Genomic DNA, 27,866 nt, shown 5'->3' on the forward strand with positions numbered 1-27,866 from the left:
GTTTTATTTATTAAAATATTTGCATAAACAGCAACACTGCCGAGTCCAAATTAGTTCCACAAATGACCGCCTGCAAAGAAAACTTTGTCATGGTCATGTCAGCAAAAAGACTAGCTTAGCTAGCACCCACTTAAACAGGAAAGGCCGCTCGTACTGTTCGCTCGGTTATACGCCGCTGTTAACCGAGGGCTAAGTAGGGTTCATGCAACGCGTATTTATATTTATTAAGTTCGGTATTAAGCCTAGTAATTCGCGGGTAGCGTTCAGTCAGTTCGCTGGCTACCCGGAGCGTGATCGTACGCGGCATCCGGTTCTCGCTTTGTTTTAGTGCAATACGCGTTTGAAATGATATAAGTCCACAATGAACGGCGATAGTATTACTGTGAGCGGCGTGGAAGCTGAGTACACGGACATAGGGAGTCGCAATGCGTGGGCATTGGTGTACCAGGTAAGCGCAGCGGCTTACAAACTATGCCACGACACTAGTGTTGTTTGGTAATCGTTAGTGGTATTTCGCAGAAAATCGGGCGGGAGTGTCACGCGTACCCCTACACATGCACGGAGGCGAAGAAAAGTGAAAATAAGCCCCTGAACAGATACCGGGATGTGAATCCTTACGATCACAGTCGCGTTATACTGAAGCGATGCGATCTCGACTACATCAACGCCAACTTGGTCAAGGTAGGTCGCGCAAATGTATTCCAAATTCAAATTTAACCCAAGACTGTGTTTTGCATGCATAATGCCGGTACAACACTAGTCTCTCATAGCAATAATTTACGTATCTAGAGGGCTAGTGGTTAAAAAAAACAAGTACAGTAAATAAATTTGCTAGATGCCAGGACCTGGCTATGCATGTCATCTTTTAATGAAATTTAGATGACAATTTTCTTGTTCTTTTTTTTAATCTTTTTATTCCTGCTTGATATAAAAATATGGAACAGAATGTCAATGGTTGAAAGGATAACTTGACTAAGTGTAATTTTTTTAAGATGTTAAGTTATGTACATGTTTGGAATCGATAAATTTTTCTCTGGTGGTTGAGCTATGTATCAAAATTTTCACAAAAATGTAGCTTAGTCAATTTCTCCTTTCAACCGTTGATGTGTAAATTATTGTCATAAACCTGGGAAAGTGTCAAACACATTGATGCATTAATGTTTGGGACAAGTTCAAAAATTAAACATTTAACACCAATATTTCAAAATAGTATGTAACACGTGTGACAAAAATTTAACACTCAGGGTGCTTACATAGTTACCTAATCAAAGGACAAAATTGTATTATACACAGTGGCATAGCTAGGTAACCTACCCTGGGGCAAATAAAAAATGGGGCCCACTGCTATCAAAACTGGTAAGTTTTTGACATTATGAGCGTATATATACAAAGCTAAGCAACTTATAATCAGCTATAAACCAGAATTTCGAGTGAAGTGCCCGCCTATTGGTAGCTACGCCTATTATACATCCTACTAAGTGATGAGGTACAGCGTCCGTGGTACTGCAATATGTTGATCCATAAGAGCTGGCATGATTGAATTGAATGAAAGTAATTTCACCTATCACTGAGTGAGTGCTGTTCTTATATTGGTGCTTCCTAATATTATGTAAACAAGTCCTATTATCATCTATTGAATCAACTTGTGTTTAATAACTAGTGTTTACCCGCGGCTTTGCACACGTAAATCATTAGATCCAGCAGCTGAATGGAAATTCCGGGATTTTTTAAAATTCCCGTGGAAATGTCCATAAATTAGATCATTGTTTTCATTGACGTTACATTAAAAAAAATCAACTTCGGTGCTTACGTAATACTTGAATGACCCCTAACCAGTTGCAGATACAAATTTAGGCTGTTTCCACCAAAGATGTGGGAGGAGGATGCTAGGGAATCTGTTTTTCATCAGCCAATAGAAACGCTTCATTTACCTATCCTCCTATATCACAGCTCTAGTAGAAACCAGGGATGTTACGGAGCTCTGATTCCGTTTCCGTTAAGTCGGAACATCCGTTTGATATACGGCCTCAGGTTACCTTCTGGCTCGGGCCAATTAACCAAACAAATCAATCGAGTTTTCCACAGTGCTGTTACACTATGACAGGGTTTCTCAAAGTGGGGTACGCGAACCCCTAGGGGTTCGCGACAAGGTTTACGTGATGGTGGCTGCAAGACTGGCAAGATGATTAAGATTGGTTTTTGGAGTCTTTTTGTATTTTTTATTTGAACTCCAAATTTGTTACTTATTTGTTTGTTATTTGTTGTTGTTTGTTTCAGTTTGTATTTTCGTTGGCAAGACGATTCTTACCCATATTTGTTACCTTTTATTGAAATAAATAATATACATTATATTATAATGATGATTGAAATAAAAATAAACTTAGTTTCTCCAACAGTCAATTTTATTACTTTCTTTAGGTAGGGGTTCGCTGTCGTCTAGAAACTTTCACAGGGGTACGTGGAGCCATAAGTTTGAGAAACCCTGCACTATGAAATACTTATTAATATTAAGTCCTTATTTCTAACAAGTGCTAACTCTTTTTTATTTAACATTTTTGCATTGTCATTAAACCTAAAGTAAGTTTCCATACGGATATACGAGTAATGGATTATGGCACACTATTATGTTAGGACGAAATATAACTACATAGGTACTCTTTATGCACTTCTGGTCCTATACTATGAAATGCAGGTGGTAGGACCTTGTGCAAGGTCCGCCCGGATTGCTACCACCATCTTGCTCGCTAATCCTGCCGTGAAGCAGCAGTGCTTGCACTGTTGTGTTCCGGCGTGGAGAGTAAGACAGCCGGTGAAATTACTGGCACGTGAGGTATCCCATCTTAGGCCTCTAGGTTGGCAACGCGTCTGCAATACCCCTGGTGTTGCAGATGTTTATGGGCGGTGGTGATCTCTTACCATCAGGAGACCCATTTGCTCGTTTGCCATCCAGTCAAAAAAAAAAAAAAAAATGCAAAATTCGCAATTCGTATCTAATTAGAGTATTTATATAGGAATCTACCCAATTGTGGTAGTTGGAAATATAGCTGTAGTGTCATAATAACATATAAAAACCGCGAAAACCCCCATCGTGACTCCCCGGGGGTCCAATAAAGGGCGATGCGAAAATGATCTGTCTCAATTAATTGTTATTAATTTAATGAAAATGGTTTATTGCCTGCAGCGAAGATACGTCAATAGAGAAAAATCTTTTAGGTCATGTTTGGGATGGAAAGTTTGATGTCCAATGTTGCGGGGCTCCTATTATAGATAATTATCATCATCGCCATCCCAGCCTATATACGTCCTTGGGCAGTAGTTCCCACGCGGGCCCAGTGCGGATTGGGAACTTCACACACACCGTTGAATTGCTTCAACGTGTAATATAAATACTTTTAACTTCCATAAAATTTTTATTTTATGTTCTAGTGCATAAAGTAAAATCTTCATTTATGAACTATGCAATTAGGTACCAACAGCAACGAACAAAAAAGTTCATAACAAAGTTTTTATTTTATTTATTTTGTAGATAAAAAACTACATAATAAGAAGTAATAGTCAAAATTGATGTGAGGTATAAAGTACATGCAGCATGGCAAAATTCAATATATTTGATACTCTCCTAATAATATTCAACATATTTCGTATATTATCGTGGACTAGATCACGCATTAAAGTGGCACAATTTAGCAGGCAAAAATTCGAGGTTAATATAAAATACCTTAGGTAGTCAACAATGAAACATGGGAAATGCATGGGACATTTAATGAGGCTGATTAAAGTTAAAGTTATTAAAACTGTGTTTTCGTATATTCGTGCATTTACATAAATACGTATTACATAAATACGTCTTAAAGTTATGAAACAGATTATATTAGTTTCACGTTTCATTGTTAAATATGTAATGTTTCATTCTGTGCACCACTGTGGACACACTGAAACATTTACCATTTTTTACTTTTTTTTTTTGCTTAGTTAATACACATTCCTAAAGAATACTGTGTATTTCGAAACCCAGTCAAATTACCTTAGTACTGTAAAAAAAAACAAAAGATTTATGAGATTTTGAATTTTATGATGAAGCCCACATGTTGGACACTTGATCGTAGTAATTATAATTATGTACCAACAAACATAATTACACTGTTCATTTTATTCGGAAATTAGTTTATGGGGTGCTCCACTCCTTTGTTGTCCCAAGGCCTGGGTCTCTAAATCCGGCCCTTGTCTATTCCGCATCTTCACTGCTGGTACAGTCACAAGCAACAATATCTGAATTATCTGACACAACAAGCGTGCATAAATATCTGATACGACTCTATTTCTAGGGCCGGAAGGACGTGCAAGATGTTTTTGCTGTGGCAGATATTAATGCTGGTGACTGTACTTGCTTCCAACTTGCACGTTTGGCGTGTAATCTCTCTGTTACGTTGATGATGACATTCCGGCATCTGGAAGTGCATGACTCACATATGCGTGACGAACGAAAGGCGAGCCATACAATCGCTTCTAAGGACCCATTCATAATTTGCTTACAAATATAAAGATAAAGAGAAACAAGTGAATTGCATTATATTTTAAACCAAAGTCCGTTTTCTGTGATATGACCATTTATGAGTCAGTGAATTTATTTATATCTCTATAGGGTCTATAGTATAGACCAGGGTTTCTCAAACTTATGGCGCTTCGTACCCCTCTTAAAGTTTCTAGACGACAGCGAACCCCTACCTAAAGTTATAATAACTTTTTTTTTGATGCTCCATTATTACACAAAAAAGTTCACAGACGCGTGTCTCAAGCGGACGGCACTCGCGCTCGCACTGGTCCCAACCGGTCCGAGATACCGTGTCCGTGAGCAGTGTCTATGTGTGCGTTGCTCGAGCGCACTTGTATGGAGATTGACTTCTGAACTATCTGTGTTTTGTGGTTGAAGTTTGAAGTCATCAAATGTTTTTATTTTCTGTAAATTATGTATTATTTTAAGTTCGATCTCGAAATAAAGTTATGTCTATGTCTATGTCTAAATAAAAAATACAAAAAGACTCCAAAAACCAATCTTAATCATCTTGCCAGTCTTGCAGCCACCATCACGTAAACCTTGTCGCGAAGCCCCTACCGTCGAATAGCGAATAGGGGTTCGCGTACCCCACTTTGAGTAACCCTGGTATAGACTATGAATGAATATTTATTTATTATCTTTACATAGTATTAAATATAGCTCGCTTACCGCGCCGTCTGTCCTTCTGTTCGTATGTATGTATCAGCCAAATAAGTGGTCTATCAATTTTTAAACAAGTTCCTATCAAATGAATATCTCGCTAAAGTAAAACGTAAAACTAAAACTTTCAAGTTGACGGACACGTCTATTGGCATTATTGTTTTATGGCTTGCCCACGATTATCAACTTTAGGGTGGTACACCACATATTTGGCTGATGGTACGCTAGATTTTGCAGGTGGTAGGACCTTGTGCAAGGTCCGCCCGGATTGCTATCACCATCTTGCTCGCTAATCCTGCCGTGAAACAGCAGTGCTTGCACTGTTGTGTTTCGGCGTGGAGAGTAAGACAGCCGATGAAATTACTGGCACTTGAGGTATCCCATCTTAGGCCTCTAGGTTGGCAACGCGTCTGCAATCCCCCTGGTGTTGCAGGTGTCTGTGGGCGGTGGTGATCTCTTATCATCAGGAGACCCGCTTGCTCGTTTGCCATCCAGTTGAATAAAAAAAAAAGAGATTTTTGTACGTTAGATTAGAATCAATAAACTGCAAGGTCATCATTAAACAAGCACCCCTCAAACGTGAATGATACCTCAAAGCCCTTGATTGCTTGATTCCAATCAGCGGGAGAGGGGGAAACACCTTTTTGGGCTAATCACCGATCATCGCAGCATCCGTCAATTGCTGCGGCGTGCATCACTCATGGACGGACAGAGAGCGGAATTTTCATGGCATGTTTGACCTGTCATAGTGACTTGTCACTTATCGACTCTACCTAAATTATGTCGATATATTAAACTTCTCAGAACAAGAGGGCTTGGGCCGTAGTTCCCACGCGGGCCCAGTGCGGATTGGGAACTTCACACGCACCATTGAATTGCTTCGCAGGTTTGTGCAGGTTTCCTCACGATGTTTTCCTTCACCGCAAAGCTCCCTCTCTCCGCAAAGCCCTCTTGTTCTGAGAGGAGGCCAGTGCCCAGCAGTGGGACGTATATAGGCTGGGATGATGATGATGATGATGATGATATTAAACTTCAGGTCCCATATGACCCTAAAAAATGACAGTTTTGCGATGTCTTTTTCATACACTCAATATTGGCGTGACTAAACTGACTGTTAATATTTTGTATGAAAAAAATGGGGACATTATTTTAAACGATCGGAATCGATTGTGCTCTTGATTCTGAGTGGGAATAACCATATTTTTCCAATTTTTTTAAAAAAAGGACCCACCTAACAAGATTCTCGAAAAGTCCATCCATACCTAATAACAGCACTTATATCGTACCAAATGTTGCTAAAACGATATTGCAACCACTTACTTTTTATCCTAATTCGTCCGTTCGGACAGGCTAAGGTGCAGCCACTTACTTAATTCATACCTATTATGGTTTTTATATAGATATTTCCGAGCATAATCCATAGCTGCCATGCCAACACAAGTAAAACGTATTTTGAACATCGTCACGTGCACTTTACATAAACATCAATTAAAAACAAAATTTTCCTTATAGGTATTTTCTCATTTTCATATTTCCCACTCGTTTATAAATTGTTGTTTACCTTCAATATCGTCACTACTTTGAAAAAATCTCGTGTCTTAAATCATTGCGTCAAGTCAACAGAATCGACCCTTCAAAATAAAATAATGCGTATAAAGTTCACTCAGAAAAATTAGCAATTTTAAGTAACGAGTTTTTTTAAAAGTAGTGATGATTTGCATTTGCCATACTTTTTACCAAAGTATGAAAAAGTTTTAAAGTTTGTTTTTTTCCTATTTTTGTGTTTATAAAAAGCCTAATAATAACTCACAATATTTATCCAAGAAATAGACCACGCACCATCGACACCTAGTTTTGACAGCAATTGACAGATGGCGTTGGCGTTGCTGAAGAAATTAGTTCCAGTAGTTTTCCGCAATATTGCGATTGCGAGTTTTTTTTTATTTTCATGGTCAGGCTCAGGCTTATAAGTAGGTACTTAGTCGTAGAAAAAGTACCTATTGCCTCTAACGTTGTACCTAAGTCAAAAAAAGCTCATGGCGTCTTTTTATGATGTTCGCTACGCTCACGTCGTAACTCACGCCACTTGCCTTTTTTGATCCCTGTTATACAACTGTTGCATAAAATACTCATCCCAGCCTATATACGTCCCACTGCTGGGCACAGGCCTCCTCTCAGAACAAGAGAAAATACTATATCATTAAAAAAATCATGGGAATTGCCAAAAATTTCAAAGTCCAATGTCTCAAAAACGGTTTAACCGAGTTTAACCAAACATAGCCAAAAACTATCGCAAAAAAACTAGCTTTCTTGTCAACTAAGTTTGCGTGCTACGTTACTACAGATAGACAGACAGACATGGGCGTCAAACTTATAACTCCCCTGGCTTTGCGTCTGGGGTTAAAAATTGCTTAACTATCAGCAAATAGGTTTTTGGTAAAAAAAAACATTTTTAATACAAGCTTATTTTTGCTGAATGTACTTTTTGTTGACAGTATTTGTATTGTCACCCAAACTACATTTGCATACCAAATTTCAAGTCGATGCCAGTAACCGTTGAAGAGTTCCGTCCTGCGGAGACGATCCTGGCTGGACTACAGATTATTGTATTGTCGCGCAATTTACATAAGTATACCAAATTTCAAGTCAATGCAACTACTGGAAGTTGGTCGAATTTAACTCGCTAGATTTGATTACAGACAGACAGACAACGGGACAGGTGAAACTTTTTTTTTGCTGGCTTATAATCCCTGAGTACCAAGGAGCCGTGGCCGACTCGCTCTTTGCCGGCTTTCGTCGCGAACTAAAGGGCATACCGTACGTAGCGAGATAGTGGTCAGACTATTCGCTGTGTTATCAATCGGATCGATAAAACCCTTGGTCACTTCCTAGATTAGACGGCGGCCGTTGGTTTTATATTTAGACTAGGCTTAACCCGCGGCTTTGCACGCGTAAATTGAAATTCCGGGATCTTGCAAAGATACCGTGGGAGTTCCAAAAAAATACATCGTGAATTTCAATTGCGTTGTATTAACCCACGCTAAATAATTTCATGTCTAATCTTTCATACCTGACAAGATTCTGGAAAAGTTTATGTTGTCTATACCTAATAATAACAGAGACTTTTAACACGTTCGGCCCCAGTGACACAACGTCTGTGACTTTTGTTCTTACTCCTGTGCCAGTGACACGTATTTGTGACGGCTGTGGGATATGCGCTATGCCTAGCGTAAGAGCTTAGTGGATCGCATTCGGCTCCGGCAACGTTCCGCTAAGCCCTTACGCTATGCCAGCCTTTAGGAGGTGCGAATTATTTTGACACGACACTGCCATAGGAGTAAGAACTAAAAAGTCAGACGTTGCTTCACTGGCACCGGAATGTATTACGTCTGTGACACGTATACGTGTCACTGGCATAGAAGTGACTGCTGTGGAATATGCGTAGGCACAGCGTAAGAGACGTGAGCTTGGCTTCGGAATCCAAAAGCTTAATGGTTACTTGACCTGAAATGTAGTTTTTTTATTTTATTTTTAATTTATGACGGTGGAAGCATTCTACACTTCCACTGAACGTAGATATAGTTAGTGTTTAGTTTTGTAACTAAGGGACCCCATACATCCCTGTATTATTATTATTTTGTATTTATTCTTTAATTGTATACTGTAGTTTTTAAGTATTTTATTTATAATTATTTTATTTTGAAAAAAAATATGACTTTCTGCCAAGTTTCTTGCGGCGCATTCTTCTTGGCAATGATGGTCTTTCCGAAAGCGCTGGTAGTTTAAAAAATGACGTGTAAAAGTGCCCATTGCGGCCTATTTACTGAATAAATGATTTGAAATTTGAGAGCTTAGTGGATCGTTGCCGGGGCCGAAAGTGTTAACTGTTAAGCATACCAGGGGTAATTCTAGTTGCACATTGTTTTTAGATGGACCGTGCGAACCGCAAGTACATCCTGACCCAAGGTCCGCTCGCGTCAACCATCGGCCACTTCTGGCTGATGGTCTGGGAGCAAAAGTCCAAGGCCATCCTGATGCTAAACAAGATAATAGAGAAGAACGAGACCAAGTGCCACTGGTACTGGCCGCGTGCCGTCGGCGAAGAGAGCAGATTGAACCTCGCCGCCGTCAAACTGACCGTGGAACAGATCAGCGAAGAGGACTTCAGCTATTACTCTACCAGGGTATTCAGGTAACCATTCTGAAACTTGACGAACTTGGATACTATGCGATTCAACTGCTATTAAATATCATTTTCACACCCTTTCCTTCAGAAAAGTAACTTTTCCTCCCTGGCGAGAGAGAGCAAAGTGTAACTTTTCTGTTCAAGCTTTTCTGTGTTTTATTGCAAATGCCATTTTTGAAGTTGATAATGTAAAGACACGCCATTTCTATGCTGGTTGTTCTTTATAATAATTTAGAGATATTATTTTTTTCAAGTTATTAATGCTCGGTGTGAAAAGTTGTATGAGCCACTCGGGAGCAAAATTATTTTCATCTTGGGCGCTAAAACTTGAATCCCTCATTACGCTTAGGATTCTACTTTAGAATCCTTCGCTACATTCTGGATTCAATGTACGCCCTCGCCGTAAAATACACCATTTTGCTACCTTGTGACACAAATAACTATTGTTAGTTCTTTACGTCAAAAGCATAAATTCCTTGCAGCGCAGCGTTTCACCGAATCTCACTCATCACCTCGATCGTATATTTCATTATAGCGTTTGTGTCTCAATCGTGTTTTTTTTTAACCGACTTCAAAAAAGGAGGAGGTTATCAATTCGGTTGTATTTTTTTTTATGTTTGTTTTTTCAGAACTCCGTCATTTATGAACCGATTCGGTTTTTTTTTTGCGTTCGTCTAGGAATGTCTTCAATACGGTATTTGACAACTCCTGATTTTGCCATATCTTAATATTATTATGAAAATATAGATAACAGATAGTGTTTAGCGAGAGAAAATTTAAATCGGTTGAAAATTGGATTTATAATGTTTTTTTGAAAAAAATCTATGTACCTTTCTCTTTCTCAAACGCTTTTCTCTATGCAGCAAGTATGGCGTACTGGCGTGTGATGTCACATGCCAGTATGTCTTTCTTTCTCTAATCTTGAATTTCAAACCTTTAGTTATTTGTAAAGGTAGCTTAAAAATTGTTTTTCTATTCTATAACAGGCATTTTCCCCTCGATTGTGTATTAGTATATTTTAGTGCAAACGCAAACATCAATTAACGCGTCAAATTAATTAGAGTCCCAAGCAAACATCGATCGCGGCAAAATGCGTCTAGGGTAAAATACTACGCTAAAAATGAGATGCTACAAATTTATTATACTAATGTAAAAAGCTACGCGAAAAATTGTGTCGAATACAAGATTCTATTGAAATTTTGTTATTCAAAATACCATAAACGGGACTTATCACGCTATTTTTACACGAGTAATATTTACCACGACGTTTCGGCAACGTTACAGTTGCCGTGGTCACGAGTAGCCCACGTGGATGGAGTTTATGGTATTTTGACTACGTGTGGGAATCACGAAAGTTTAAAACGCTATGAAATTTTGTTAGTTCGAGGTGAAATGCTATTCGATGGATCGCTAATAAAAAAATGGTTTTGAGGTATACTTATTACTAACAAATTTTATATGCTGTGTCTGACCGTTCAACGTAAGAATTAAGGGCAACACACACAGAGAGCGGGCGCGGGTCGTGCGCGGGCCCGCGACGGGGCGTATTTGCATGGCCGGTATATGGACGCCTTCACACAGGAACGCGGGCGCGGGGCGCGGGTCGTGCGCGGGCCCGCGCCCGTCGCCCGTCGTCACAAACAGCGCGTGGGCCGAGCGCAGAGTTACCAGCTCTCAAAATATTTATCCCTGAAACTTAAGTTAAAAAGCCCAAACTCGATTTTAATGAAAATTTGTAAGTACTTTTAAAGTCGAATATTCGCAAATAATCGAAAATCGTCTTACTAACCCCCTAATGGTTTTAATTTAAAAGACCCCACACTATAGGGTTGGATGAAAAAAAAACCCTTACTTTACGTGTATCCAAAAAAAAAAAAAAATATTTTTATTTTTCATTGTACCATTTTGTCGGATAGTTATCATATATATCGTGCAAAATTACGGCTTTCTAGCATTGATAGTCCCTGAGCAAAGCCGCGGACGACAGACAGACAGACAGACATGGCGAAAACTATAAGGGTTCCGTTTTGCCATTTTGGCTACGGAACCCTTAAAACCGTATTCATGCGCAGTAGCTTGTTAATTTTGGCGAAAATAAAATCTAAGTATTTTATTTTTTCAATTAATTGGTACTACAGAAAAATCTGATATATTTTTCCATTGACTAGTAAAGCTTATTCCTGTCGATAAAAAAAAATCAGCCACTTTTAAAAATTTCACCCATCACCATCATTACATAAATTGGATTTAATTAAGTAAGTAAATAAAGTTTGACCTTGGTGCGCAAGCGCGTTTGTCGTTTTCCACATATATCTCGCGGCACTGTAGTATAATTCTGTGTCGAGTTGACCAAATTGTCGTATCTATTATTGGTTCTAGAACTGTTTTAATTTGTACTCCAAAAGTCGCCAGATAAACCATTTTTGTCGTCAAATCAAAACTTTTTTGCGGTCGCTAAGATTTAAGCAAAAGTCCTCACTTCTAGGGACTAAGTCACTAAACTGGCAACATTGATAGCCGCTGCGGGCCCGCGCCCGCTCTCTGTGTGAATACAACGAACCGCGCGGCTCACGCGGCGGACACGACCCGACCCGCGCACGCTTTCTGTGTGTGTTGCCCTTTAGGGTTGTTACGAGATCACGTAAATTGAAAATAATACATTATTTGACTATTTTGTATATGTTTTATAAATTAAAACTACGCAATGCCTGTAATCGAATAGAAAAACAATTTTCAAGCTACCTTTACAAATAACAAAGCTATAAAGGTTTGAAATTCAAGATTAGACAGAGAAAGACATACCGGCATGTGACGTCACACGCCAGTAGCGCCATACTTGCTGCATAGAGAAAAGCGTTTGAGAAAGAGACAGGTATGTAGATTTTTCAAAAAATCTACTATAAATCCAATTTTCAACCGATTTAAATTTTCTCTTCGCTAAACACTATCTGTATGTCTATATTTTCATAATAATATTAAGAAATGGCAAAATCAGGAGTTGTCAAATACCGTATTATAGTGTTTTTTGTATTATTGATTATCAAACTTTGATTAATGAAATAAATAAAAGATAGCATACCGCATGCGAGGAACTGGACTCGATTCCCAGCCTCAGCTTATTTGTTTCAACAAAAGCGTTATTGGATTACAAATAAGGCGTTAATTAAGAGTCGTGGCATTTCTGCTAATTAACGACTGAATCTATCAATAATTTCTAAACGTTCTCACCAGGATCGTGGACACAGAGACCTCGGAGTCCCGCGAAGTGATACAGTTCCATTACACGACGTGGCCCGACTTTGGCGTGCCGTCGTCGCCGGTCGCATTCCTCGAGTTCCTGAAGCGGGTGCGAGCCTCGGGAGCCTTGGAGGCGGACGCGGGCCCAGCTGTTGTCCACTGCAGCGCCGGCATCGGCCGCTCTGGAACGTTCTGCCTCGTGGACTCCTGCCTTGTGATTGTGAGTGTGACTTAGTTTTTAGAAGCTTCTGGAGTCGGTGCGAGCGGCAGAAGACTGAGGTGTGTGGGCCCAGCTGTTGTCCACTGCAGCGCCGGCATCGGCCGCTCTGGAACGTTCTGCCTCGTGGACTCCTGCCTTGTGATTGTGAGTGTGACTTAGTTTTTAGAAGCTTCTGGAGTCGGTGCGAGCGGCAGAAGACTGAGGTGTGTGGGCCCAGCTGTTGTTCCACTGTAGCGCCGGCATCGGCAGCTCCGGTACTTTCTGCCTCGTGACGTGAGTGTGACTTAGTTTTTAGAAGCTTCTGGAGTCGGTGCGAGCGGCAGGAGACTGAGGTGTGTGGACCCAGCTGTTGTCCACTGAAGCGCCGGCATCGGCCGCTCCGGTACTTTCTGCCTCGTGGACTCCTGCCTCGTGATTGTGAGTCTAACTGAGTTTCTAGAAGTTTCTAGAGTTGGTGCGAGTGTCAGCTTCATATAAAATGTTCTGCGCCCGGAATGTCCGTTTAAAATCCGAGGCCGACATCCAGCAAGTGGAAACCAGCTCTTACTGTTATACTTAAAGTCCGTACGAAATAGGTCCTGGTCTATATATCCTTGTTTCAAATGGTTCTTATCTTATTTGAAAAATGTTCCTTTTCAGATTGAAAAAGAGGGTATAGAGAGCGTGAACGTGCAGCAGATACTTCTGGAGATGCGCAGGGACCGCATGGGGCTTATACAGACGCCTGACCAGCTCCGGTTCTCGTACCAGGCCATCATAGAAGGCGCCAAGCGGCTGGACCCCGACTATGTGAGTTTATTTACATTTGAGGACCCACCTGTATCTACACCGTGTTTTTTTTTGATATCCGTTAACTTCGGCAGACGACTCGGTTCATTGATATGAACAACCTGATTATTATTATTATTAACTTTTTCACGAAATCTTAAAAAAAAATTTTGTCGAAGTTTTTTTTTTCTTTCATTTATATGCTATTATTAGCTTCACATTCATTGTTAATTTTCAAATAAAAAAAAAAACTTGACAATTGCCATTGAAGTGTCACATAAGAGAGGCAGCAAAAAATTCCATATACTTAACTTTCTTTTGCTAAATATGTGTGAATTAAACACGGATTAGTTATGGACTTTAGAAACAAATTTAGAACATTTAATCAATTAGCTTAACTCTTGATTATCTTTTAAACAGTGAGAGCTAGGGCACTAGTGTCTTAGAGAAATTAACTTAATTTGACCTGTAGATTGCCCCCTTAAAGTTAACGGATATCAAAAATAACACTGTGTATAATGACGACGCGAACGCCTAGCGGGAGACAATATGGTACTGTCCAGGTAAAAGATATCGCCTTGTACGAAGTGACAGCAACAAGGTAGTAAAGTGTTTACAGGATAAAGTATGTACATTTTGAAGATTAAAAAAAATTGCAAATATATTTAGTTGAGTCATTGGAGTACTTAAAAGGACACATTGGGGTTTTATGTGCCTGGAAATATAGGGAAAAATACATTTACCTTCCCTCAACAGTGACGTCCTTCCCCTAACACTGTGATGGAAAAATACAAGTTAAATTCCAATTTCCTGATGATTGATTGTAGTAAAAATTGTAAACCACATATGCCCATTGCGTCTATTATATTGAATCATTAATTTAACCCTTAGTACGGCCATGGCCTACCAATCCCTACAAGGTATAGTTAATACAAAAAAACAGCAATAGATGGCACTGCTATTAACATTTGTAAATTATAAAATGTGAATAAGCCGAATTAAGTAGAAATATTAAGATTAAAATAAAGACTAGCATATTTTATAAACACAACTTCACATCAACCTTAATTCAACTCCTTAATTTGAAGATAAGAAACACCATAAAAATAATAAATTGAGAATACGAAAGTTAAGGCTACATGTGGCTACATTTCAGCTATGAGGCTTTCGTAGTGTTTTGCAATTGTGACGCTAGATGGCGAATAACCGGAATGCGCTTGCTGGGCTCTCCCCGCGCTTGCTCACATTCGTCGAAACTATTTGAGAGAAACATGACATTCTCTTCTAATGACATAAATAAGACAGAGACATCATGCGTATCTCTAGTCGTCTAGGCTCAGTTGGTGAGCTTGTTGGTTGTTGTCAGTGTACCGTATCCTTAGTGTCTCACTAGATGGCAATACGTATCGTGTTATTTGTGAGAACACAAAGGTGGTAATGGTGCCATCTATTGGAAAATCGAAGGAAAGAAAAATAGCCAGTTGAATAGCCAGTATTAGGGTGATACCATCTGCTTGTACTAGGTGGTCTCTCTGTTATATATGTACCTTGTGGTACGGCGTAATTGTTATGCGTCTGGTCATGACATGACTATTTGAATAATATCGCGTTACTATACAAGTTTTTAAAATATGTATTTGTTTTAGTAGTACGAAGGAAATGTCTAAAAACGCGCGCGTTCTTAAGCTATCGTGAGCCGTCGCGCTTCCCCCCTTCCCCGCATATCCATTGATGAGCACTAGAAACTCGGTGCACCCTTAATATCTAAGTAACCTAAGGTACTATCCGTAAAGTACATCACCTTTTGACCATTTTTCGCGACCGCTTGTCAGAAGTATTGCTATATTATTTTGCTCCTGTGACACAAGCCGCCCGACCCTCCTCCGTGACATAATTTATGGATAAACTCTAACCCGTGTCCTCGTTTCAGAAGGAGCCAAAGCTAGAAGAGAGCATATACTCCTCCGTGCCCGACGAGGCGGAGGAGGAGGCCCCGCCCCCGCCCCCCCGCACCGAGAGCCTCTCCCGGGCGCCCGCGCGCCCCCTGCCGTCCATTCCGGTCAGCACGTCGCTCGGTATGTACACTACTAAGACTACAGAAAGCTTCAAAGAAGTTGGACTTTAACTCAAGATCCCATAGGTCCCATCACTGGACGAGCCTCTGGTGTTACGTTACATGCATATAACGTTTCTACACTTAATACTCGTAGTGCTTTGAATTTTGTTAATTGATTATAAAAAAAATTTATTTCGTATAACATAGTATTTTATATCGAAAATACAAACTGAAATATAGATGCATAGAAAAACCAGAAAAATAAGACCAGCGCCAAGCAACAAGCAAACAAACAAGCTGAGATATGTGGTGCATAGGAGAAATTCGTGTCTGTATCACTGTCCAGTGGTGGTGTACTGGCATAGCACGTGGCACGGAATGCCGAGGACCTGGGTTCGATTCCCAGCGCTGGTCTTATTTTTCTGGTTTTTCTATGCATCTATATTTCAGTTTGTATTTTCGATATGGTTTTTACGGGATGATCGTAAAAGTAACAAAAAATTTGGAATTGAAATAAAAAATACAAAAAGATTCCAAAAGAACAATCTTAATAGTATTTTATGTTCAAATATTTTACGCCAGTCATATTCAGGCTACAATTGAAATATACTTCCATATATTTAGAACGCAGCAACTTTTTTTAGTAAAACGAAACGGTGCTTAAGTGTCACCCGCACCATGCTACAATGAGAGCACTGTAGACGATGTTGTTGTTTATGAGTGTATATATATGCTGAGCTGGCAAAGTTGCATTTTTTCTCGATTATTCCATAAAAATTTAATGAAAATTAATAATGCTGTCTTCTTAATATATGTTTTTTTTATTTTTTTTATTTAATATAATCGAAACAAATAAATACAATGAAATTAAGTGACTTAGTTATTAAGTTAATGTGTCTACTCCAATAATTGTTCGTTATAGACTTTTATTTTCTTTAAAAACCGGTCATAAACATTAATTAGTTCTTAAGGAATATAAAAGTCTATCACGAATAATTATTGGAGTAGACACATTAACTTATTAAGAAGTGTTCTATCAGAAAATATTTTTAATTTTCATTCAATTTTTATGAAATAATCGTGAAAAGCTAACAAAAATGCAACGTTGCCAGCTCAGCAAGAATAAACGCTCTTATGTACCTATATGTTGATGTTTGTTACAGGCAACGTGTACCAGTTCGGGCAGGAGCCCTCGTCGGACGACAGCCCGCCGGCGTCCCCCGCGCCGGACTCGTCCCCGCCGGCGTCTTCTGCGGACGACGAAGACGACGCTCGGGAGCCGCCACTTGACAGGTACGGCGCCTTGAGACCTTTCGTACTATACATTAGACATGGGTGACAATAATCATCATCATCATCATCATGTCAGCCGAAAGACGTCCACTGGTCCACTGCTGGACATAGGCCTCCCCCAAATTGGAGGGGAAATGCCTTAGTCGCCACGCTTGGCAGGCGGGTTGGCGACCGCAGTTGTACCGATAGTTCGCGGAGGACGCTGCTGCCCATCCTCCGGTTTATCCCTTAGTCGCCTCTTACGACACCCACGGGAAGAGAGGGGTTGGTGCAATGAGGGCTATCGTTTTTTGTCTCACTAGATGGCGCACTGTTGCGTGAGGTTTTTAAGTATAGCTTTCAAAGTCTGTTATTACGGGAGGAAAAACAAAGTTTAGATTAAAATTATATTTAATACACCTTAAACCGTACCATAAAAATATCGAGCATGCCACAGTGTTGCATAGTCCCCGTTTTGTTCGGAAAAAAGGGAGGACAAAGGTTTCCGAAAGACAAAACTGTCTCAAAACACAGACATTCATTGCCCCGGAACGCATATTTGCCATAATTAATTTCAGATATTGCAAAATATTCACAAAATTATTCTATTTATAAATAAACCCGCGTAGCTCACCCAAAAACTATGAGATTTGACATTTCGGAGACCTCACGCTCCACTAGCGCCTCTAGCGGCGAATTCATACGCGATAGCCCTCATTGTTGACCGACACCACACGGGTAATAATAATATCTATATAATATCTTGGAACAAATTACACCAATGAGGGCTAATTGACAGGCGAAATATCTCTAGGTAGTGTTAGTATCGTGAGGTTTTTTTTGACGTTACGGTCTTACTTGCAATTGCCTAATTGCAAGCATGACTATGACGTTAAAAAGATTTTGGTAAAAAAAAACATTTTTAATGCAAGTTTTTTTTGCTAACTGTACTTTTTGTTGACTGTACTTATATTGACACACAAAGTACAGTTGCATGCCAAATTTCAAGTCGATGCCATTCATACCGTTCCGTCCTGTGGAGACGATCCCGGCCGCTCTACTAGGATGTCACTACCAGATTATGGTATTGTCACGCAATTTACATACGTATACCGATTTTCAAGTTAATCCAACTACTGGAAGTTGGTCGAATTTAACTTGCAAGATTTGATTACAGACAGACGGGCAGACAGACAACGGGACAGGTGGAACTAAATAAAAGATTGTAAAAAAAGCTCACGATACTAACGCCATCTAGCGATATTTCGCCTATCTTTTAGCCCTCATTGACCTTTCCCCAAAAAAATCACTCCCACTTACGTCTATGGGAGGTATCCTAAAAATTTTGTTTTTATTTTGTAACCATTTTGTCGGCATAATGACTACATAAATTCATACTGCTTTCTGGCACTGATAGTCTGAGCTAAGCCGCGGATGTACAGACAGACAGACAGACAAATATGGCGAAACTGTAAGGGTTCAATTTTGGTCATTTTGACCACGGAACCCTAAAAAGGGGGTAAAAAGCTTCAGAGTTTTATTTTAACAATTACCATATATTTGATAAAACGTTTGTTTGCAGCGCGGAGCCGCCTCCAGAGAGCGCCGTTTCGATCAGACGCCGCCGCAACCAGGAGTTGGCGGAGCGCGTATCGGCGATCAAGCGCGCATCCCGCGACGCGGAGCGCTGGCACGACCTAAAGAGGTCTCTGTACAAACCTCTAACCATCACCTTCGGCGTACTGTTGGCTGGCATCGTCATCTATGCCTACGTCAAGCACTAAACTAATTATATCACAATGACTGCCTCTCGTAGTTGGCGCGGCCTCAAGAGGTCTCGTTCACTGGCATCGTCATCTATGCCTACGTAAAGCGCTAAACTAATTATATCACAATGACTGCCCTTCGATTGACCGTGCTGGCATCGTCATCTTTGCCTACGTAAAGCTAAACAAATTATATCTCAATGACAGTTGGCGCGGCCTTAAGAGGCCGTGTTTACTGGCATCGTCATCTTTGCCTACGTAAAGCTAAACAAATTATATCACAATGACCGCCCTTCGAGCTGCAGTTGGCGCGGCCTCAAGAGGCCGTGTTTACTGGCATCGTCATCTTTGCCTACGTAAAGCTAAACAAATTATATCACAATGACTGCCCTTCGAGCTGCAGTTGGCGCGGCCTTAAGAGGCCGTGTTTACTGGCATCGTCATCTTTGCCTACGTAAAGCTAAACAAATTATATCACAATGACTGCCCTTCGAGAGCCAGTTGGCGCGGCCTCAAGAGGCCGTGTTTACTGGCATCGTCATCTTTGCCTACGTAAAGCGCTAAACAAATTATATCACAATGACTGCCCTTCGAGCTCCAGTTGGCGCGGCCTCAAGAGGCCGTGTTTACTGGCATCGTCATCTTTGCCTACGTAAAGCGCTAAACAAATTATATCACAATGACTGCCTTTCGAGCTCCAGTTGGCGCGGCCTTAAGAGGCCGTGTTTACTGGCATCGTCATCTTTGCCTACGTAAAGCGCTAAACAAATTATATCACAATGACTGCCTTTCGAGCTCCAGTTGGCGCGGCCTCAAGAGGCCGTGTTTACTGGCATCGTCATCTTTGCCTACGTAAAGCGCTAAAGAAATTATATCACAATGACTGCCTTTCGAGCTCCAGTTGGCGCGGCCTCAAGAGGCCGTGTTTACTGGCATCGTCATCTTTGCCTACGTAAAGCTAAACAAATTATATCACAATGACTGCCCTTCGAGCTCCAGTTGGCGCGGCCTCAAGAGGCCGTGTTTACTGGCATCGTCATCTATGCTTAGAGATATAGTGCATAATTGTTTTCGATTGGGAAATGCGGGTCTCAATCGAAATACGACGGCACCCGAAATATCAGTCAATTATCGTATTAGATGTTAGTTTCGTAACAATGGATTTTTTACATGGGTTTGGTCGTCCCAAGTACAGGCGTCCCAAGGCAGGTAGGTTGTCTAATTGTCTAGGTTGTGTAATATATAGATTTTTTATACTGATTTGTGGTGTGCAATAAAGAATATTTGTATTGTGTTGTATTGTACCGCTGGAAAGACGAGGTCCTGAAAGACCTTTTGGACCTCGGGGTCGAAGGCTGGCAAGAGCTGGCTTAAGATCGTAAAGCGTGGCGTAATCTGTCAGAGGCCAAGACCCACTTTGGGTCACTGTGCCCTGATAGTAAGTAGTATTCTGTTAGATGAGTGATATTTTCGTATCCAATATTAAGGATTAGTGTCAAATGTCAAAATAAAAAATGTACGTTGGTTCCTAATTAACTAAATTAATTGAGAGCATAATTAATACGAACATTCCCGTTAAAATACGTTGGAAACTATTATGCACTATATCTCTTAAGTCAAGCACTAAACAAATTATAATACATTTACGACTGCCCCCGAGCCATAGTTGGCGCGACCTCAAAAGGTCTTACTGGCACCGTCGTCTATGCCTACGTCAAGCACTAAACGAATTATATCATATTTATGACTGCCCCTCAAGTCGTAGTTGGCGCGACCTCAAAAGGTCTTACTGGCACCGTCGTCTATGCCTACGTCAAGCACTAAACGAATTATATCATATTTATGACTGCCCCTCAAGTCGTAGTTGGCGCGGCCGTAAAAGGTCGCGTTTACTGGCACCGTCGTCTATGCCTACGTCAAGCACTAAACGAATTATATCATATTTATGACTGCCCCTCAAGTCGTAGTTGGCGCGGCCGTAAAAGGTCGCGTTTACTGGCATCGTCGTCTATGCCTACGTCAAGCACTAAACGAATTATATCATATTTATGACTGCCCCTCAAGTCGTAGTTGGCGCGCCGTAAAAGGTCGCGTTTACTGGCATCGTCGTCTATGCCTACGTCAAGCACTAAACGAATTATATCATATTTATGACTGCCCCTCAAGTCGTAGTTGGCGCGACCTCAAAAGGTCTTACTGGCACCGTCGTCTATGCCTACGTCAAGCACTAAACGAATTATATCATATTTATGACTGCCCCTCAAGTCGTAGTTGGCGCGACCTCAAAAGGTCTTACTGGCATCGTCGTCTATGCCTACGTCAAGCACTAAACGAATTATATCATATTTATGACTGGCCTTAGAGCCATAGTTAGCTCGGCCTCAAGAGGTATTTGGCATCGACATCTATGCTTACGTCATGCACTAAAACAACTTGTCAAATTGAAGACTGTCCCTCAAGCCGTAGTCGGCCTTAAGAGGTTAAGTATCACCTTTGGTATTTAGTTGAACGGCATCGTCATCTACGCCTAAATAATCCAGTTAATTAAAAAAAAATGAGTGTCCCAACTTTTTACGGTCTCACAAAAATGTAAGCATCACGTTCGGGTACAGTTTATCGACTCGTTTATCTATGCCTAAGTCAAACGCGAAAATTAAAAAGAAAAGAGCTGAAGCTCTAGGCCCTGGAGTTGATCCAATGCACGCCCATGAGACCAAGAGGACAAAGGCTGTGGCCCACGTCTAGCGCCGTCTCTGTTTAAACTATTCATTTCTTTTTTCTGAAAGTTACAGTCGATTTAAAAGCTTTGCCAACATTATAGTAGTTCGAAATAGCATATGCACTGAATCAAACAGTTAACTTTTAGAGACGGGAGGAATAGAAGAAAATTCTCGCATGCACAAGCGAACCAAACAATAGTGAACATTTTAATACCAGACAATTAGTTTCATGCTAGGGTTACATATAAAAACAGGTGGCTAAAAATAATTATGTACTTCATGGTACATAATTTGTATTTCTTTAAAAAAAACATTTTCAGACTTTTTCTTTTACTTTTGCAGTGAGACTTTCTTTGCCGTATTTAATAATTCCATGTCACCATTAATGCCCTATTTAATTAAGGTGCCTTAAGGACGAGAAATTGGCCTTATACCGAACCAAAAAAAAAAACATTCAAGTCTCATCTATTTTAATAAGCACAACTTCTGCTGATTTCATAAGAAAAAGATAGCCTTACATTTGGCACGGATCCTCGTCCTAAGCAAACCAGGGGTTTGAAAAAAGTCTGAATCTAGAATCAAAACACGTATTATTCACATACAAAGCTCTATATAAGACTGAAAAATCAATTAAAACAAGATGAGAGTTCTAAAATCAAAAATATTCAAAATTGCTAAAAAATATAAAAACAAATTCTTTTAACACACCCGTCATCGTCATTTTGATTTCCATGTTACATAAAAATACAAGTGATCTATCGATACCGATGAAAAGACTAGTATTTGAAACCGATATCTAATTTAGTTTTCTGACAAAAAAAAAAACAATTCTATAATGTTTAAAACGTTCGTGATTATCACTCATAATTAAACACCACAAACGGGACTTATCACGCTAAAAACACGAGTAATATTTACCTCGACGTTTCGACCACATTACACCCCACACTTCAGTCTACTCGTGACCACGGCCACTGTAATGTGGTCGAAACGTCGAGGTAAACATTACTCGTGCGTTTAGCTTGATAAGTCCCGTGTGGTATTTTAACAATTCGGTATGTCGAACTATATTTTAGACGAAGTGATCCTTGTATAGTATGTACATAACGAACATTGCATGCTAGCTAACGAAAAAAAAAACAGTTTTATTTGGACGAATAAAAAAATGCTTTCTTTTAACCAGTCAGACTGTTCCTGCGTCAAAATCATGTCTTATGAGAGCTTAAGTTATGTTAAATGTTCACATAAACCCTATTGTAATGTTTCAATAAACCCTGTACTCTGTTACTGCTGCTTAGTTTAGCGAACGAATGCGAATTTAATTATGCGAAATAAATTATACATTTGCGAATTTTATGTGCCCTAAGGTGGTCCCAGTTTATACAGTGTCTCTGACCATGGGGGTTTAAATTCAATTTCAATTCTACTCACAAAACTAAGCTACTTTTGTTTTGTAACATTTTCAAGTACATAAATTTAGATCATTTATTGATCCTCGTAAGTTTTATTGTTAAATTAGTGTATCGGACGTGGCGGTGTTGTCGCTGTCTCTTGGTACGGGAGCCTTGAAATAATTTTTGTCATTTATTTGACATCTCTAAAATAAACATTGATCAAGGATTCGATTTGTAGCATTCGAACATGGCGGATGTAACGATATCTTATTTTGGTATTTCTACTTCTTTGGCTAGTTGAAGTATAATTTTGATAGTGATTTATGCCTTTACAGTGAACAGTAATCGCAAAATTCTATATTGCTCTCGTGTCTGTAATTTTTTAATGCGCAAGTTGTCTCCGCGTGGTTTCTGGAATTTTGCTATCAAGTTGCAAAAACTACAATCACCGTACAACGTGAATATGAAGAATATATTTATCAATTTAACTGACATTGGTCCAAGCCTTCAGGCCGCCATTGAGGGGAATAATAATAATAATAACATTTATCAATGTGCCGTCAGTTTAGGATTTCATCGAATACTTTGAAAATTACATTTAGTTTCTACGAAAAAAATAATGAAATTAACAGTGGTCATATTTTTGAAAAGTAGCAGAACAAAAGTAAGTAGCTCAGTTATCCGAATAGAATCGAACCCTGGATTTAAAGACTCATGGTCGGAGACTCCCTGTACATATAAAAAAGAATAATGTCAGTCAGTATTTAAATTACATCGGTGAAATTACCTTCGCACTTCTCTCACTCGAGTTTGCTGACTCTATGACGGATTAAACGAATATTAACAATTAAAATATTATTTCGCATTTGCCTTGACTGATAAGCTTTTTAACGCCAACGACGTAGGCATTAAGCATCTCTTTCTTACCAGTAAGCATGTGAAAGGGATGCATATCTGGTCGTATAATTTTTGAAAGTCATAATAATGTTTGACATAATTTTTGTTAGTTATAATTTTTATAAACCAATTTTTTTATAGTTAATTTAATTTTTCATCTGTATAGCTTTATAGCTTAGTGTTTATAACAATTCTGAGCAATTAATGATTTCAGAGAAAAAGAGTTATGACAAACATTACTTTATGGCTTTTAAAAATTATACGAGCTTATGGGGTGTGAAAGAGATGACTTCATGTCGTAGTGGTAGGTTTGGCTTGTTAGTAGGCCCCTTCGTTAAAGTGACCGTTGTCGTTGATACAGTTCTATTTCTTTGGCAATTTTTATATTGTACTGTAATGGTGCTCCCACATTGGCTGTTATAAATGTTATATAACGTTATAAAACATTTGTTTTATAACATTTTATAACATATTATAACAAATTTTATACATTGTTATCATGTTATATAACTTTTAAAACGTTATATGCATTTTTTATATGGTGTTATATAACATTCTATACCAATGTGGGAGCGTTTAAAACATCTAACAAGTTGTAACAAAAGATATAAAGTGCTAGGCAATGGTATCGTGTTTTATATTATAACGTTATATAACATTTATAACTGCTACTAACACCGTCGGGAGCGATGAATGTACGACCGCGTATTTATCGACCCAGACATTTACTGTCATTCAGTACAAATACAAAATCGTCCACATGAATGGAAGATTTTGATTTTGAGAAAACTGACCACGAAATCTGGACCAGTCATGGTCACCTCTTGCCTGTCACGTTTTCAAACGGTTCTGTCATCCTCAACTTCATCCGTGATTTGTATACGAACGCCAGAGCAGAGGGGCTACTACGAAACTCGCAAATCGAAGTTCATATCGCACCGTCCTTTTCACTCGCGCATTTATAACATAAGCGTCAGCGGGACGGCAACATACGAAGTTCGAGTTTTGCACCAATATTGTGACTTTTTATTATTATTGGTTATGCCATGTACAGACAGCGGCAAAAGTGTAATTATATTTTGAAATCAATTTTAGCTGACGATTTTATTTTGTAATCGTATTTTAGATTAGTTGTAATGAATTTTTTAATTATATTTTTATCGACTGACCCCTGTGTTTTTTGCCAATCTATGGTGTTAAGTTAGGGGATATTTAATAAATATTAATTTTTGAAAATGTTGTATTCATTTGATTTCTAACCGAATCACTTTTGATGCTGGCTGTCCCGGAAGATTTAGTTGTAGTACCTTATCTACTTCCACTTTATGTATGGTTTATATCAATCCAATTTATGAAAAGTGTAAACAAAGAAGCCATTTACCCGACCATAGACATTTAGTGATTTGAAAACCTAGAACCTGGTGCAAAATCATTAATCTGTTCAGTAAATCGATTAGTTTATTAATTGAATAGGTCAAGGTATTTTTGTCTATTTTTTTATTTACAATACTTGATTTAATTCCAAACACTGTTTATTCAATTATAAAAGCAGTAACTAGTCGAGCTAATGGTACTACAGATTATACACATTTTTCAAGAAATAACGTCAGATTTGACGAAGCTTTTGAATGACTTATGCTATCGTTAAGTGAACCATTTACCCCTAACGTTTTATAGGATTTTTTCACACAAAAAAACGATTAGAAAAATTTGTCAATGGATATTTTTCTAAAAAACAACCCATATAACTAAAGAACACGCGGACGAAGTCGCGCTAAAATAACTTCATATTTTTTTTAGATTTTTGGTATTTTTCCACCATACAACGCATCCTACCTTATTCATAAACGTCAATCATATTTTAGTTAAAATTCTAAAATTTTTTTTATCTGTCACTTCAACATTTGTATTTGCAACGCAAAAACTACTAGACACTGGCAAAATTGTCCTCCAATGGACAGAGCCATTTTTTTTTAAGAAACAACAACAACAAATATTGAATATAATGAATTTTGGTAAAAAAATTGATTATAAGTCTAGTTAAAAGACACGAATTACAGATGAATGTGTTATTGATGCGATCCACTGGGTTTTTATACAAGAGTTTTGATAAAATCGGTTTGTTTACACTGTATATCAATGAGGGCTATCGCGTATGAATTCGCCACTAGAGGCGCTAGTGTAGCGTGAGGTCTCCGAAATGTCAAATCTCATAGTTTTTGGGTGAGCTACGCGGGTTTATTTATAATTAGAATAATTTTGTGAATATTTTGCAATATCTGAAATTAATTATGGCAAATATGCGTTCCGGGGCAATGAATGTCGGTGTTTCGAGACAGTTTTGTCTTTCGGAAACCTTTGTCCTCCCTTTTTTCCGAACAAAACGGGGACTATGCAACACTGCGGCGTGCTCGATATTTTTATGGTACGGTTTTAAGGTGTATTAAATATGATTTTAATCTAAACTTTGTTTTCACGCCCGTAATAACAGACTTTGAAAGCCATACTTAAAAACCTCACGCAACAGTGCGCCATCTAGTGAGACAAAAAACGATAGCCCTCATTGGATTGATATAAACCATATGCAATAATACAAAGCTTTACTACAGTAGATAATTTAGGCTGAAATATATCGATGATGTAGGCATTTAAAAATAGACACTCTTGATTCTCATTATACAGGCTGTCACTGATCATGGGGCTTTCGCAATCACTGCCACCCTCTTTTCCTTGCCATTCGCCAGGTGCCGCACTTTGCTGTGTGCCTCAAACGCACATGCGAGTTCAACCGACTATTACCCAGTGCCTCCGACGCACATATGCGTTCATACTAATTTGACATTGGTTTGTTCGCATTGATACTAGATAATTATTTTAACAAGAGGAAACATTGTTTTGAAAAAAAATACAGAGGAATAAGACAAAAATCGCGACCTCGAAGAATCACGCACAATGGAATGAAACATTGATATTGTATGTTTGATCACCAGAAAAATATATTTACCGAAAGTAATCTCATCGTAATAATGTTATTATTATGTATGTACATAAAGTATAATTTAGGGCATTAGATATATTATGATCCAAGAAGTAAAATTTTAGACATAAGAGGAACATTTCAAAATTCAGAACTCACATATGCGTCGAAGGCACTGGGTGAAAGTCACTAAATACTCTGAACGCGTCTGTGCGTCCAAGGCACTGGGTGAAATTAACGAAAACGCGTATATGCGTCGGTGGCAGTGAATGCGTCAAATGCAAGATTCGATTCTACTCGCGAAAATGAGCTAAAACCTTTTGCGTACCAAAATCTCTTACGGAATCAAATTTAACGAATTCTATTTTTTTTTACAATTTTCATGTACAGTGATTTAATATTTTTATTTCGCATTTTATTTTTAATCTATTGATATTTATATAATTTGATATTTTTATTTGTATCTATACTTAGTGACATTATATTTTATTTTGTATACTTATTTTAAGTAGATGTTTTCGTAATTTTTCTATATTTTCAAATGCAATAATTAATCTTTATATCTTGCCAACGATATTCTAACGAGACAACGAGTTTTAATATCTAATCATTAATTATGTAAATGTACTACGTATATACTTAATGATGAGAAGATCATCAAACAAGACGTTTTTATTTTTAGTTAGATATAAACTTGTAATTCTAACTTATTGCATTAAGTATAAGACATATTAAATACTGCATGTCTTTAAATAAGATAGTTTAGGCTATGATCGATTAAAGATAACGTAGATCAAATTTAAAGTGTATTGAATCGACTGTTGTCAAACGATTTGGGCGATAGACTGAAATAATTGACGAGTCAGTCAGTTTCTAAGGTAAGGGGAAGATGATACAACCAATCAACTGGCGTACTTTTTATGGGGTGTGTAGTGGATATAACGACATTTGGTATAATTCTATATTTGATATAAGTAGGTCAGTTTATTTGAAAAGAATACTAAATAAACCTAATCTCAATGCTCATCGAATAGAATTATTAATAGTCTTGTAAATGTAGTTTACTTTTCGAATAAATCGAATCATATCCAATGTAGCGTTATACCAAATGTTAGTTATATCAAATTTTGTTATATCTTTTGAGTGGATTTCCTTTTT

The 27,866-nt window shown here is 38.7% G+C and overlaps 1 protein-coding gene across 1 annotated transcript; it reads left to right on the top strand.

The window, feature by feature from the left end:
* The first annotated feature begins 84 nt into the window (after positions 1-84).
* Positions 85-18,855, top strand: LOC141437708 (tyrosine-protein phosphatase non-receptor type 61F-like). The gene is made up of 8 exons (XM_074101178.1): positions 85-448; positions 520-681; positions 9,145-9,407; positions 12,633-12,858; positions 13,498-13,647; positions 15,557-15,701; positions 16,846-16,975; positions 18,537-18,855. Exons 1-8 carry the CDS (start codon positions 362-364, stop codon positions 18,736-18,738), a joined length of 1,365 nt encoding a protein of 454 aa, XP_073957279.1. The 5' UTR covers positions 85-361; the 3' UTR covers positions 18,739-18,855.
* Positions 18,856-27,866: the final 9,011 nt, after the last annotated feature.

Source organism: Choristoneura fumiferana, chromosome Z (assembly GCF_025370935.1).
Source record: "Choristoneura fumiferana chromosome Z, NRCan_CFum_1, whole genome shotgun sequence".
Classification (NCBI taxonomy): Eukaryota; Metazoa; Arthropoda; class Insecta; order Lepidoptera; family Tortricidae; genus Choristoneura; species Choristoneura fumiferana.

Coding starts and splice junctions, on each gene's coding strand:
- LOC141437708 (XM_074101178.1), top strand. CDS start 362: ATGAACGGCGATAGTATTACTGTGAGCGGCGTGGAAGCTGAGTACACG. Junction 449..519: donor CGTGGGCATTGGTGTACCAG/GTAAGCGCAGCG, acceptor GGTATTTCGCAG/AAAATCGGGCGGGAGTGTCA. Junction 12,859..13,497: donor TGGACTCCTGCCTTGTGATT/GTGAGTGTGACT, acceptor GTTCCTTTTCAG/ATTGAAAAAGAGGGTATAGA.